General features: G+C 39.2%; 1 protein-coding gene across 1 annotated transcript in view; it reads right to left on the bottom strand.

Annotated features, from left to right (window-relative positions):
• LOC134586234 (uncharacterized) overlaps positions 1–16,322 on the bottom strand; it is a 167,505-nt gene that overhangs the window by 113,814 nt on the left and 37,369 nt on the right. The window contains exon 3 of the mRNA XM_063441730.1: positions 10,734–10,961. Coding sequence (XP_063297800.1) covers positions 10,734–10,961 — 228 coding nt within the window. The remainder of the gene's footprint in view (positions 1–10,733; positions 10,962–16,322) is intronic.

Raw genomic sequence — 16,322 nt, 5'->3', positions numbered from 1 at the left:
ATAAACAATTACGCCTTTATCTAAGGCTTACTCTGGAAAAGAAAGCCTGTATAATACACACATAAAAAATGATGGGGTAGGAAAAATATGACTAAAGTAGATATGTTGCTATAATAACTATAAACACATACCAATATGCTGTGGAGTACAGAATCTCACAAATTTAGGAGTAACTCAGATATACAATAATTGTTGAAGTCCACCATTCATTTTGTCCTAATTCGCTATCGGGAAAGTTCTCCATCTGTTGTTACTGCTGTGCCTGATTAGTGCTGCCCTCTAGTGCTTTTTATTTGTAAGTGCAATATGGATATATAATTATTTTTATATGTATAATTTTTTTTAAATATTTTTTATATATAGTGCCAACGAATTCCGTAGCGCTTTACAATGGGTGGACTAACAAACATATAATTGTAACCACACAAGTTTGACGCACAGGAACAGAGGGTTTGAGGGTCCTCCTCAATGAGCTTATATGCTAAAGCAGTGGTTCTCAAACCAGTCCTCATGGCCCACCAACAGTCCAGGATTTATGTATTTCCCTGTTTTATTCCAATAGAGATACAAACAAAACCTGTACTGTTGGTGGGTCTTGAGGACTGGTTTGAGAACCACTGTGCTAAAGGGAGTTGGGTAAAGTGACCCAAAAGGTAGGGAAGTAGATTGGTAGAATAGTATTTACTGAAGACGTGTGTTTTCTTTTTTTAAAAAAAGTTAGTTGCAGGAGAGGAATCAGTTGAGAGCCATTAACAGTTTAATTGATACACTTTTGTAAAAAAGTGAGTTTTTAATGATTTTTTGAAGGAGTGGAGACTGGGTTAGTGTCTAACGGAAAAGGAAAGGAGTTTCACAGGAACGGTGCAGCCCTAGAGAAGTCTTGAAGGCGAGTATCAAAGTACAGATGTAGGTCTTCGGCAGACTGTAGGGGCCTAGACGTCCAATGTGACAGACCACTCTGTCCCTGGATTTTATTCCTTATTTCATCTGTTTGTTCAGTAATCCTAATTTTCCCAATGAATACCCTGTGACTATGGCCCTTATGATGAGAGACCCTATTTGCGCCTATTTGTACTCTGAACAATAGCACTTTGAACAGTTGAAGTAGTTGAAGTGGCCGACATTCGACATTTGAACACGTGGCGGTGGCCATCTTATTTGGTCGAACGAATTCAGCTGTATTTTGTCATGCGACGGCACCGCTGAAAAGTTACCTTCCAGGAAACTTCGACAATTTGAACGGGAGTCGAACGGCGTTCGGTGAGTCAAAGCCCACGAACAAGGGACACACACTGACTATGCCCAGTCACTATTTTGTTCGGTAATTCAAACGGTACTTCAACAGTTGGAAATAGACAGGCCTAATTCTCTGGAACCATGCGTGCGGTCAGTCAAAATGGGACTTTCACAAAGTTCCTGAATATATTGTATTTTGGGGTACTTGTGCTACCTTATAAAAATGTATGTTTTTTCTGCCTAGAGTTAATTAAGTTAATACATTATCTGCCTTAATTATATCACAGACAGAGGGGAGGGATTGTTTACTGTATGTGGGAGTGTCATTCTTTATCACATTGTTTTTATGGGTCTGCATGCTTTGTGTCCTGTGCCCAACAAGGTCCACCTGGGTGTCAACCTTGTTGGGAAACTTGCATAAAAGGCCAGTGTGCCTCCATTAAAACTTCAGTTCCTGATTTACCCTCAACACAGAGCCTCATCTCGTGCTTGTAGGGAAAAGCTATACCTGCCATAATCCCTGCTCTTGAGATTGCTCTTTGGAGTATTATAATTACTAGCTCTTCTAAGAGCTGTTCCTGCTCTGCTCTACAGTCTCCCTCTCACAACAGGGGAGAAAGGACATCTCTTGGCAGTCCCTCACTCTATCGGGGTGACCGCTACAGGGACACACTTGTGTATTACTATATCTTATGGGAAGCCAATGCAGGGACTGACAGAGGGGTGATGAGTGGTAGATGCGGGCAGACATTGCTACTGCATTCATTATAGACTGTAACGGTGCAAGTTGGGAACATGTAAGACCACTGAGAAGTGGATCGCAGTAGTCAAGGCGAGAGAGGACAGTGGCATGGACCAGCACCTTAGCCGCATATGGCGTAGTAGGGGCGGATGTGCGCAATGTTTTTGAGATGGAAGCTGCAGGATTTAACGATCGACTGGGCATAAAGTCGGATTCAAAGAGAACACCTAAGCAGAGAGCCTGTGTGGTGGAGCTGATGGTAGTGCCATTAACATGGATGGAGACAGAAACGGGAGTAGCAACAATTGAAGGAGGAAAGACCAGAAGGTCTGTTTTGGACAAGTTGAGCTTAAGGAAGTCGGCAGCCAACCAGTTACAAATAGCAGAGATGCAGTTAGAGAAACTAGTCAAGAGGAGCGGGGAGAGATCAGGAAAGGACAGATAGATTTAAGTGTTATCTGCATAGAAGTGATATTGGAAGTCAAGGGAGATGATGAGTTTACCAAGGAAGGCAGTATAGATTGAGAACAGTACGGGACCAAGGACTGGACCTTTGGGGACACCAACAGAGAGGGGCTTGGGGAAGAGGCAATGCCCGAGAAAGAAACACTAAAAGAGCACTGCAAGAGGTAGGAGGAGCACCAGGAGAGAGCAATCTACACTAAATGTTTCTATATGTTTTTTTTTTGCACATTAAAGTTTCCGAAGACTATGGTATACTCCTAATTTTGTGAGATTCTGTACTCCACAACATACTGGCATGTGTTTATAAAAATTATATCAACATATCTACCTCACTCATATTTTTCCTACCCCACACAAGTTGTTGTAATTTTCAGTAATTTTTTAAATATGTTCTCTTTATGCATTAATCAATAAAAGATACCGTATATTCTGGAGTATAAGACGAGTTTTTCAGCACATTTTATGTGCTGAAAAACCCCCACTCATCTTACACTCGAGTTAATGTCTGTATTATGGCTACTTACATTGCCATAATACAGACAGGTCCTGTTGGGGGCTGGCAGAGAGCTGTAACTTACTGTAACGGACCGTTTTGCTCAAAAGGGATAAAACCCAGTTTAGGCGATAATCCCCTTTAGATAGACCAGCAGCTACAGTAAGCACCAATTTCCCGAACTCCCAAATTGCATGGATTCACCAACTTTCGAACAGCAGACACACGAACCCTGGAAGCAGCCGAACAGGAAAAGCAATACGAACCGCTTACACTCCTGGCAGTCGGCATACAGCCAAATTCGCCCCAAGAATGAGACAACACTTCAGCTTCAGGGTTAAGCAGGAACTCAATTTACTCAGGGCTACCTGCCCAGTATTTATGCAGGTCTCCCACCTGGTGGACACTCCCCTAGGGGACCAAATGGAAGACTGTAACAAAGGACAGACATAAACCAATTACAGACACACAGCAGTGAACATTCCCACAATGCATCCTGGTTTCCTCCCTTCTGCCCTGGAGATAATTGGAGAAGTAATCCAATTATCTCCCAGGCCAGAGACCAGACTCCATTACACATGTGGGAACCTAAATACAGTATTATGCTTTAAAATGTATAAAGTTACCTTTAATCCATTACACACAGACATGTAACATATCCCCAGATAGCTCAGGTCTGGGTGCACATTATTAGGTGAATGGCACCCAGACCACACGGATACAGTTTAATCGCCATGGAGCCAAAGTCTTTAATCACACAAATAGGCTCCATGGCATAGCTATCTGGGTTACCACAGTTCACATAGAAATACCGAATTCCGGTGTTCGGTTAACCTTGTACGATTAGGACCCAGGCGACGGACGGCTCAGCGGTGTTCGTGCAATTAAGTGTCCGTTTACAGTTCCATAGTTTGAGCGCTGAGCACCGCTGGCCGTTCGGGAGTTAAAATGGCCGCTGCCACGTGTTCGGCAAACGAACAAAGGCCACCCAGCGTTTGTCAATTAAGCTGCGGTTAACCGCAGCTTCTGGGCGGTCAATTGACGGCACACTCCATCTTCTAGGTGGTCCCTCGTACAGTAGTTGGTTCGGTAGATAAAATCTACCGAGCACCCTGGCAGAAAGCACGAATAAACCTTTCGGCAGGGGAAATAAACCTTTTTCAAGTCTGGTCCATAGTCCAAAGGGAGCAGGCGAGCAACCAGGCTTCTCCAGCTCACAGTGGCGAAGTTGGTTTCGCCACACTTACCTTCAAAGTAGCTCCTGTCAGCTCCCTTCTCTCTTCTCCGGTCAGCTCCCTCTGCAAGTCTCGCGAGAGCCGCGTGGTCAGAGCGTTGCCATGGGTTACCGTGGCAACGCTCCACACGGCCGCAAGACTTGCAGTGGAGCTGACCGGAGGAGAGAGAAGGGAGCTGACAGGAGCTGCTGTGAAGGTAAGTTAAAGCTCTCTGCCAGCCCCCCTCCTACACAGCCCATCCACTGGACCACCAGGGAGTGAGAGCCCCCCTCCCTGCCATGTATCAAGCAGGGAGGGGGACGAATAAAAATATAAATGAATACAAATTTAAATAATAATAATATAAAAATAAAATAATAATATTAAAAAAAAAATAATATTAAAATTATAATAATAAAAATAAAAATGTCCACCCCCCCCCAAGGCTCTGCATCACACACACAAACACTGCATTCATACACACACACTGCATTCATACAAACACACTGCATTCATACACACACACTGCACTCATACACACACACACACTGCACTCATACACACACACACACTGCATTCATACACACACACTGCATTCATACAAACACACTGCACTCATACACATACACACACACACACACACACCGCATTCATAAAACACACTGCATTACATACACACACACACACTGCATTCATACAAACACACTGCATCATATACACACACACACAGACTGCATTCATTATATACACACACTGTAAATAAATATTCAATTAATATAATTTTGGGGGGATATAATTTTATTTAGAAATTTACCAGTAGTAGCTGCATTTCCCACCATAGTCTTATACTCGAGTCAATACGTTTTCCTATTTTTTGGGGGTAAAATTAGGGGTCTCGACTTATATTCGGGTCGACTTATACTCGAGTATATATGGTATACAAAATATAGAAAAAGGTACTTCCTAGGTAGACGACCTAATTGGGAGTACCGGAGAAAAAGGGTTAATGGGGTGGCAAAGGGGCATAACTCTGTATTAAACACAAAAGAGAAAAAAATGTGAAGGATATGATCACCCCGTACCAAAACGGGCTGGTCACCTTCAGGCCACCCCAGAACAACGTCTCAAACAAAATAATAGACTTTATTGAAAAAAAACTGGTTAAAGAACTAAAGAAAAGCACCTATAGATAGGTGAGTAAATCAGGCCTGGTATCTGCAGAGACAAAGCTGTATACACATGTATCAATCTCTAAACAATGTAACAAACTCACTTATAGCAGAGTAGTGGGTAGAGATACATGTAACAATAAACACTATATAATGTCCTGCAACTGAGCCTACAGGGTTACATTGAAATATGGAAATCGAAAGGATAGAGAAGGGCATATAAAGAGAAGAAAGAATAAAGTGGAAATGACCTAGCGAAGAATCTGAGTAAGTTATAAGCTAGGTCAAACCACAAATAGCCCAATATAAAGCCCAACCACCCTCATATATATTCTCCAGAGCCAAAGCAGCTCTAATAGTCATGTTACACACTGTAAAAAAAGATTTGCTAAATAAATCGAAATTAGCATAAACAGCCCAACGCGCGTTTCGGCGGACTAACCGCCTTTCTCAAGGGCAAAATAAAGTAAAGTGAAGTAAGCCAAACAAAGTATTCCCCCCTTCCGTCCATTTAAATGTCTCATCGTACCTCCCATCCAATGTTATTGGTCAAGGGCTGTCCATATAGAACGTCCGTCTCGACAGGGAGGAGTAAAGGTGACTGCGCATGTCAAAAGACTCTGCGAGCCCTGTAGTGCGCATATCCGAAAAAGTGTTGTTAGTGCACATGTCCGCACACCAGCAGCCGTGCATGCGCGGGAACTTTATACAGGAAGTGGATATCGTATAGATTCATCACACTTCACTTGTAAATAAAGAATGCCACTTTGCAGAGGATACATAATTGGACAGTTTGGGCAACATTCTAATGGCTAAATATAAAGCCATATAGGGGGAAAAAAGTTATTATAGGACACATGAGGGGGAGGGGATTACAAAAAATATATAAATAGATTAACCCCTTAAGGACACATGACATGTGTGACATGTCATGATTCCCTTTTATTCCAGAAGTTTGGTCCTTAAGGGGTTAAAGAAAATTAGCATTAATGTTAAACTAGAATCACATTTTCCAATCAAACACATATAAATATTGTACAGAGACTAAAAAAGAGTGGAAAAGAGTAAATCCTTCCAAAAAAGGGGCTGGATGTAAGGGTGAAAGATAAAAGTAGTGCAGAGAGAATATATATAAATATATATATATATAATCTACGCAGAGAAAATCTACGTAGAGAAAAAACGCAGAGACAAAACATGTATGGACTGAGGAGATATGAAGGTCTATATGTGTGTATATAAATCTATAGAGACCATCTTCCAGAAACTGGTTATATGAACGGGGCAAAAGAAAACCCCTCATTCAGACCTAAAGGTTGAAGTGTCTTGAGTTCATATATCCATCTGGACTCCCTCTGTCTTAAAATTTTGTCAAAGTCTCCACGTCTCGGGGTCCTTTTAACCAGCTCTAGTCCACAGAACCTAAGGTTACTGGAATCCCTCTGGTGATGTTCTTTCAGGTGTCTCGAGATAGGTGTCTCGAGACGATTTCTAGAAGATCTTACATGCTCCATAATCCTGTCTTTAAAGGCCCTAAAGGTTTTCCCTACATATTTCTGTCCACAGATACATGATAGTAGGTATACAAGGCCCTTTGTATTGCAGTTAAAGAAACGTTTAATTTTAAAGGAGCCCTGTCCCTTGCTATCGTTAACAGTCTTGGAGCCTTTAAGAATAAACTTGCAGGTTACGCATCTGCCACAGCCATATGTGCCTATTGGAGGGGTACCTAACCAAGTGGTACGTGGCTGTGGTTTGGTGGAAAAATGACTAGGGACCAAAAGATCACGAATGTTTCGTCCACGTCTAGCTGTAATGTTGACATGTGGACTTAGAGTATCCTTGAGATGTACGTCATTCAGTAGGATAGGCCAGAATCTCTCGAGTGACTTTCGTACTTCTGGCCATCCCACATCAAATGTTGCAATCATACGGATGTTTCCTGATTATATACGGTATACATTAAGAAAGGCACAACATTGATGTACAACAGAAAAGAATAACGCATATGTGTAGATTATTTTGCATCTTTTAAATATAATTTACAATTGTTCAACATATTGGTTAAGTAGGTTGCATTAGTTACTTTAGTATACAGGGGTTATTATACTAACGAATTAATCGATGACTCAGACTACTTACCCTTAGATAAAATATACAGCTAATCAATACATAAGAAAGCTGACAAAGGTAATGTAAGAAAACACAGTTGTTTTGTGTAGCTAAAATTAGTCTACCTTATTTGATTTTCTCAGATTTGCTGACCAGCTGGATCAATATTAATAAAAAAAAAAAAGAGGTGAGAAAAAATTATATTTGAAGACTTTAAAAAACATCTTCCATTGTGCATATTTACATTTGAATGTTTGATGCAGTTTTCAGAAAAACACAATCCCTGGAGAAACAGTGTGTGAGAATATCACTGTACTTCTTTTCGTAAACAGAAAAATAATAAAAAATTAAAACAACCGCCACCACCAAAAAGAATCCTAAATCATTATCCGCATCCTCACCGTCAGTCAATAATACATATGCGTCTGAAAATCAGCAATCTTAAAGGGACACTATAGTCACCAGAACAACTACAGCTTATTGTAGTTGTTCTGGTGAGTATAATAGTTCCCCTCAGGCTTTTTTCATGCAAACACTGCCTTTTTAGAGAAAAGGCACTGTTTACATTGCCTTTAGGGACACCTCCAAGTGGCCACTCCCTGAAAAAGCAGCACTGACATTCAGCGTCCCCCCGCTCTGCATGGAGATGCTTAATTGTGCTCATAGAGATGCATTGATTCAATGCATCTCTATGAGGAGGTCCTGATTGGCCAAAACACCATTTGGCCCCAACCCCATGATGTTATTAGCCAATCCAATGCTTTCCCTTTGACTCAAAACCTGTGGGAAAGCATTAGATTGGCTAAAAATCTGCCATTTTGATGATGTCACAAATAGGGTGGAGCAAGCACAGGCAGACCCACGCAATGCTCGAAATAAGGTGAGTTTTAAACTTTTATAGGGGAGTTAAGGGGGGGGGGGGCAAGCCACCTTAATGGTGGGTTAAACACTAAAAGGTCAGGAATACATGTTTGTGTTTCTGTCCCTATAGTGTTCCTTTAACATTTATCTGAATATTCACACTTAACACAATGATTTCTCGGACTAGGTACATCTGATCTATGCACTTTTTGGACATCTTGCTTGTGAGGATTAGCCATGTCTGATAATGTACAATTTGTTAATATATTATTGAGGAAATATATGTTTTTAAAGTATTATTGTATGGTGCCCTGATAATTGGGAGTGATTTATCCCCCATACACAGCAGCGCTAGGGAAGAAACCTATTGTCCCAGTTGATGAGCCCATGTTTTGAGTGTCCCTATAAATGTGTGGTTGGTGACAATAAAATGTGTTGTTTTACCCTTCACCAGGTGTTGTCTGGTGTTTGGGAAAATGGCTATATCACTTCAGCTGTGCTTTTCTCCAGAGAAAGGGAACTTTTAATGGAGGTACTCAGTCGGAGTACTGATGCTCCATTACAGAAATGATGAGGAAAAATGTGAAATATTTGGCTGTAGCAAAGCACAGACTGGTCATTAGTACATTAAGGAGTGTCTGCAGGTAACAGTGGATTATGGTGGAAGTTTATTGAAGTTTAGAAATTAGATTTTTGCAAATAGTGTTGGGGGTTTTGTACACCTCCTATCATTGTGAGATATGGAATTAGGATGGGTAAACAGGCATCACCAATGAACCAACTTTCATTGCTGGTTACATTTGTAATGTGTGAGCCCATCCAGAAAGGGGTGGATTTGCCCCTAAGGGGGTGTTACTCAACCTAGTTTTAAGCTTGACATACTCATTGAAAGTCTCTCTTCTTGGAAAACAACACTGAACACAATGCAGACAGTGCTACTGAAGCACTCTGTGTATGGTCCTAGTGTGTGCTGCACAGCACGAGCACTGCTAATGCTCTGTGCTGCCTGCTTCCAGCTCACTGGTGGCCCTGGAGACAGGACCTCATGAAACAAAATCAGAACAGTGAGACAGGACCCTAAAATAGGGACTGTTCTGTCAAAAGTGTGACAGTTGGGACTCGGAGAACCTGGTGAAGGGTGGCTACACAAAATATTGATTTCAATGTACCTTCTTGTCACTCACCTTGACTCCTATTAAACTACAAACATATCTATACTTCATATTTTATAACTGTATTATACTATATATATATATATACATATATATATATATATATATATATATATATATATATATATATATATATATATATATATATATATGTTTTTTTATTATTATTTTGTGTGGGAAGGGAAGTGATAATAACAAAGCCCACACATTTAAACGGCATTTCTATATATTTCACTTGTATGGGTTATGTATGAGGCAATGCTCCCTGTGCTAATGTCTGCATTATTATTAGTGCATATTTGTTTTATTCATTTGTCTCTATACAATACCATGTCCACATTTATGTTATTATACAGGTGATTTGTATGCAAGATCTCTCATTTCCTTCCAGTTTACAGAATGTTACTTCCTAGCACCAGGGACTGCATTGCTTCACTCATTTGCATTGAGGTATCTCTGTTTATATTAATGAACTGTCAACCTTGATAGACAGAATTGTGTTGCTATCATTTTCTGCAGCTCCCAGACACACTGAACAACATTTTAAAACCATAAAGTATATTGTTGCCCAAATATTGGATGTAGAACATACATTAATATAATCTGCCAATATTGTCATGAGGAACTGTTTTGTAATAGTGCATATCTTAACACAGTTTGATTTTTAATTATTTGTACAAGGCTTCTGAAAAATAAAAATGTTAGTTTTTAACAAATTATACACAGATATCAGCATCCGGTCGCTTATGCAGTTGGACTCTCATATTTACAGTTATTATAGTTATTAATGGATCCACAACCTCTCCCTTGGCAGACTGAAGATTATACGAAAATAGTGATGTAGAATAATGCAGAAGAGCCGCAGACTTCTAAAATTTATAAGCCTTCTTTAAATTCAAAAGTGCAGCAAAACTGAAAATTCTAGAAAATGTGATTTCATTCATGAATGCTTGTCCAATAAATGGCATGAACATAGACAGGCACACAAACATATATATATAGATACATACTAGCATACATTCAAAGACACACATTTACAATATCCATATAGACAAACTGGCAGACATACACAAATACAAGTGCACATGCATAAACACAACGTAACACACCTCTATGGAGACACAAAAATATACATATGTAAACAAATATTATTTTAGAGAGAGGGGAGCTGTGTGGTCTATATTGTCTAGTATTTCAAATCATGATCTGCCAACGATATGATATGATATGATATATGACACTGTGCTACTGTATCAATAACAATGATACCTTTAGTGGTGATGTGTATACAGGTAGCCTCAGGGAATGTTCTTCAGAGGGACGGCAGTTTTCCAACGGCACAATGCCCGGTGAGAGAAAACTATGCTTGTTACCATTGGTCTTCAGCAACAATTTCACTGTTGTAGCCTTTTGGTTTTCATGAATGACTGGGCTTTGCTGAAGTTCAATATCATTTTGAGATTCAAAAGGTCTTGTAGGAAATTTTGACACTGGTTCCTACAAATTTAAAGAAAGCAATTTGATTTTCGTTTAATGTGACTTATAACATTGTGAACTAAAGTAATACACATTGATTTACTAAACAGCTTTTAAAACTGCTGCTAAAATCAGTTACACTGGGAAATTAGTTTCCAAGTTCATGATATTTACAATCATGTTTTACAGGCTGGCTTCTAAGTAAAACCGCTCAGGCAACACTCAATATACACAGTTTAGGTTCAGGCTATGTTTTTTCCATGATAATAACTGGCATAAGTCAGGCATAATATCCATTTACTTATATAAAAAAACATCTAATAATATTAGCATTATCATCAATTTACCAAGAACTCGCTGCTGAGAGTTTTTAACTATTTGCCCACTAATCATACCCCATTTGCAATAACTTGGGTTGTCTACTTTTGCAAATGGTATGCCATGATAGGGCTAACTCTCATTACTGGGCTGCCATACGGTCTCATTAATATGATGAGATATATAACCAATCTGGCAAATTTTATAGTGTACAAACTAAAATGGTCCAGCTCTTTATTTAACCCTGTAACTTTCCAAAACCCCATACAACATGTACATGGGGGGTACTGTTGTACTTGTGAGACTTGTAATATTATTCATATTAAAGTATGTTTCTTATATAAATATTTAAATCAAAAATATGATCTAGGAGTGTGGTATAGCACAATACCAAAAGGCAAAATAGTTAAACCTAGTGCAGTTATTGTGTATAAGCTGCTGTAGCCCCAACAGCAAGCAAAACATAGCAATCCAAAGTATTCTTCCACAAAGCGGAGCTTAGTTATAGGGGCCCACTAGTGCAGCCCAAATGTAATCAAAGAGCATTCAAAGTACAGACGTTTTGGGACCCTGTCCCTTTATCAATGATAAATGCATAAGGACATTTATCATTGCTAAAGGGACAGGGCCCGAAACGTCTGTACTTTAAATGCTCTTTGAATATATAAATATTTGATGTAGCATGAAAGCCCTGTTTCTCCTGAACAAAACGATATATAATAAGTGTGGGTGCACTTAATATGAAAGAGGTGAATTACGGTTGAACAGACATTTAGCGCAAATTCAAGGTTTTGTTTAAGTTTTGTTTTGATCAGAACTTGTACAATTGCCTCCATCCTTAAAGAGTTAAAGTAACACTCCAAGCACCATATGCACCTGACCATTTTTATGTAATCACAAGGCCTGAGTCTTAAAAAGGTAACTTGGCTGTACGACAATGTTCTCTTCCCTTTCTCTTCTTTTATTTGCTTTATTTTTCTATTTCCCTCTTTTCTATATTATTCTTCTAACTGGGGTTTCCCCCCCTGCTTGAGGGGCAGGATTCTGCACCTCTGTAAGAATCTCGGCATTTCAACAGTGTATGACAAGGCTCAGAGATTCTCATGTTTAAAATGAAAGCCTGGGGGGATCCCCGATCGGGACATGTGGCTTGATCTGCCAGTCCACCTTGAGACACAAAATCCTGCAGTACTCACCATGGTTTCGGGACATGTTATACCCATGGCCAGCTTAGGTTGATCTGAGACAGAAGGGACTTCTGGCCATCCTATTCTCAATACTGGTGAGGTGGGGGCATACATGGGCCACTGTGTACCATTCAAGCACCCTCCTCTGCTGTCTTTGTGTTATATGCTTTTCAGACACCATGCTATGCCTTTACCAGTTAGATGCCTCCTAGAGGACTTATCTTGCATAATGCTTGCTTGTGCTATTTCTCTATACTTCTCACCTGAATTTTAAGCATGCATTCTCACAATATTCATGTATAGCTCGATGTTGGTGCCAGCGGAAAATTCTTAAATAGTAAATGTGCTATACTTAGTTCCATGTTCTTTTTCATCAGAGTGCAAATATATAACACACATAGCTGAATACGCATATCTTAATTAATTACTAATCTTAGCATGCCTAGCCTGCGCTGACACTTAAGCGTTTTCATAACTATTTAGTTATTTTACATTACTCGCATTACTGTCAGGCAGCTTACCTACTACATATACTGTTACTCAATACCGACTCCATAGTATTCTATAACTGACACTGAGATTTCTCTTGAAATTACCGTATTATATAATGTGCATTGTTAATACCTGCCTAACACATGTTTATGTATGTTGACTTGAAAGGCGCGCAAACGCTGTTGTGGCAATGCAAGCCTAATTGTTCTTTTGCAAGCACAATAAAATAAAGAATTAATAAAAAAATAAAAAAAATGAAAGCCTATAGTGAGCCAACACAGTATTAAACTCAGGGTTGTTGATTTTCTTGCGGAAGTGGTCACATGCTATAGCTTGTCAGAGTGCTTCAATGGCGTTCTATGAAACTTTCCATATGTCTGATGTTTGTATTTTGCTGCACTGACCGCTGCCGATGTTTTTTGTTGTTCTCGCTGCTCAAGCTTAAATAAATAATGAAAAAAAAGTAACTTGGCTGGGAAACCCAAAATATCCCAGGTGTATTTCTTCATTCTAGTCACCAAGAGTCCTTTGTAGGGAAGCATCACTTGTCTACCTTAAGCTTAATGGGTTAACTAGCTGTTCCCTTTATCTTATTTGTTAAAGTGCAGATTTAGACAATTAATAGGCAGACTAAGAGACCTTAATATTTAATATCTGTTGTCAAATTCTGCATGTATACACACTTTAGAAAACAAATACAACTTTCTGAGACAATCTGTACTTCATCACAAGTTTTGCTGAGTGTTTGAAAAAAATGCTTATAACGTATTGAAATACAAGCAGCAATATGCAAGGCATTCTACGCTTCTTAATTTCTTACTCAGCAGAACTCTAATGTTGCAGCTTGATTACTTTACCATATTATGCACAGAACTTTGCCAACATTGGAGCAATGTATAGCACATTTTTAATTAGCATCCATTTATTTTGAGTACAATTTGCATAAATAAGTGTAGTCGTAGGCTTAAACTAAATGTATAAAACACTTTGATTTCAGTCCTTTAAATTATAAACATTTTCTTAATTCTATATAAATCCTGAAATTGCTCTTTTCTACCTCTATGATTAGTTTTTGTTTATATTCCATTTTGAAGTTATATTGTTTTATTAAAATAGTAGACTCATTGTCATTAAGGGGGTTAATGCTTATTTTATGTCAATTTGTGAGTGAGTGAGTGACTTCACAAATCTAAATATGTATGTTCAGTATGAATTTTCCGAGGCATTTGAGATTAGACCCTGAGGAGACCAAAGGCCTAGCCGGGGATAGGGACATGTGTGAGTGGGGGGGAGTATAGTAACGTTTAAGGAAGGGAAGTCCTGTAGTGAGGGGGGAGCTGTAGGCAAAAGAGGGATGGCCAGGGAGCCATTTCCTTTGTATCCCCAGCCATTTTAATTATCCGGTTTGGGAACAGCTTCCCGCCCTCCCCTGTTATGTTTAGGATTATGGTGTTATTTAGGTGTGTTTTATTTCCTTTCTTGTCACAGCGGGTGGATTACGGTCCTTGCCAATCAGGGTTGGACCAGCGGTCCAGTGGAAAATGTTTGGTGCTGATCCTTGCCCTAGCCTCGGCTTTAAGGTATGGATTAAAGGAAGTGCCCACTGAGTCAAAGGCCAGCTAGTGATTAGCATGGATGGTAACGGAAAGCCAGCTGGGAGGCCAGTTGTGGTGTAAGGATGAGGAGGAAGGGCAGGCGCCTATGTTAATGTAGATGGTTTACTGGGTATATATTATATTAATATGTTATGTTGTTAATATGTAGTGGTTTAAATAAAGCTGTGGCCTGTTGTCACCACTTACGTCTTATGTCGAGTTATTTATGGGTAAGTTAATGTAAGTAAAAGTGTACCCTCCTACACTGTCCCCACTACCATCACCCATGTAAATTTAGTACCTTAAGGCTTGAAAAATATATGTTTACTTGATATATTTGACTAGAATAATTTTACTGTTACCCCTTTTTTTTTTTTTTTAGCAAATATTATATATTATCTGTTTACTGCAAAAATATACCATGTTACTGTTTAAAGGGGAACGGTCACATCCCCAGATTTTTTTTAATGCTAGGTTACCTATGCTCTATATTTAATAAAAATGTATTAGTGAGGTTTGAAAATTAAAAACAAATGTAGAAATCCAGACCATTGTAATTAGCTATATCTTGACACTGATTTCCTCTATCTTCGTAGACTGTCAATCCTTGTTATAAGCATTGGACTTTTCTGTTATTAATCGTAGTATGTAGTTTCTACCCTGACTTTGCCAGAACTGAACTGAATTGCGTTGTCATTTGTTACATTATTAATATACATTTTATAAAAAAAATCCAGAGCTTTATATAAAAAAGCCACAAGTTATAGATAATTTTCAACATTTCATTTCCTGTTGTACTTTCCAGAAAGATGTCAGTTTCCCTTTAAAGAGGCACTCTAATACCATAAATACTGCAGCCTACTGCAGTAGTTATGGTGCCAACAGTGCTCTTGCGCTGTCCCCTGACCAGGAGCCAAACCATTTCTGAATGATTTGACACTCACCTAGTGTCCTCCAGTTCACGCGCGGCTTGTCTTCTCTACAGAGTTAAATTGGAAGTTTTGAATCAGTGCAACAGTGAGACTCAGAAGACTCAGATAAATGTCAAAACTTCATGAATAGTGTGACCTATTACCAAGGAAGATATCAGGTGCCACCAAAACAACAGCTAGAGTGCTCCTTTAACGGCTTAATACATAAGGATTTTAAAGTGAGTCTGAGCAAGCTGATGCCTTCAGCCAATCAGTGACTCCCCATTCACTAAACTGGCTTGAGAAAGAAATGTGCCTTTTACAAGCCAGTTTAGTGAATGGAGAGGCACTGATTGGCTGAGAGTGTCAGACCGTTCTTAGCATCAGTGGCACCCCTGCCAAGCGCCCCTCTGTGCTTCCTGTAATTGAAAATTCTGAAGCCAGATGCCACCATGGGAGGAGATGATACCAACATGGGAAGCAACTTAGGAGTTAAACCGTTCAAGAACGATTTAACCCCTAGTGGTAAAAGTGTCTCCAGGGGCCTCCAGGCACCATAATAACTTCATTTAGATTGAGTTGTTTTGGTGTCTGGAGTGTCCCTTTAACAGTATAAAAGGTGACCATAAAAGAAAATGGTAAATGATCACTAAAATGTGCATTTATGTGCTAGATACAGGTTATTTGTATCAATATAATATTTATTAAAATGTTTGCATTCATAAATTAAATTGCTTCCAGTGATAAAAACATTAGATGTGAGCAGTTTCAGATTGACAGATTCATTAATTATGCATCAATTAAAAAAAAAATGCTTAAAGTAGATTAAAAAGAAAAAAGATCAAGCAATACTGGGGTGAAAGCGGACATCGTTAGTCT

The sequence above is a fragment of the Pelobates fuscus genome, chromosome 2 (genome assembly GCF_036172605.1).
Source record: "Pelobates fuscus isolate aPelFus1 chromosome 2, aPelFus1.pri, whole genome shotgun sequence".
NCBI classification, from domain to species: Eukaryota; Metazoa; Chordata; class Amphibia; order Anura; family Pelobatidae; genus Pelobates; species Pelobates fuscus.
The sequence above is the reverse complement of the archived record's forward strand: the minus strand, read 5'-3'. Positions and strand labels throughout refer to the sequence as shown.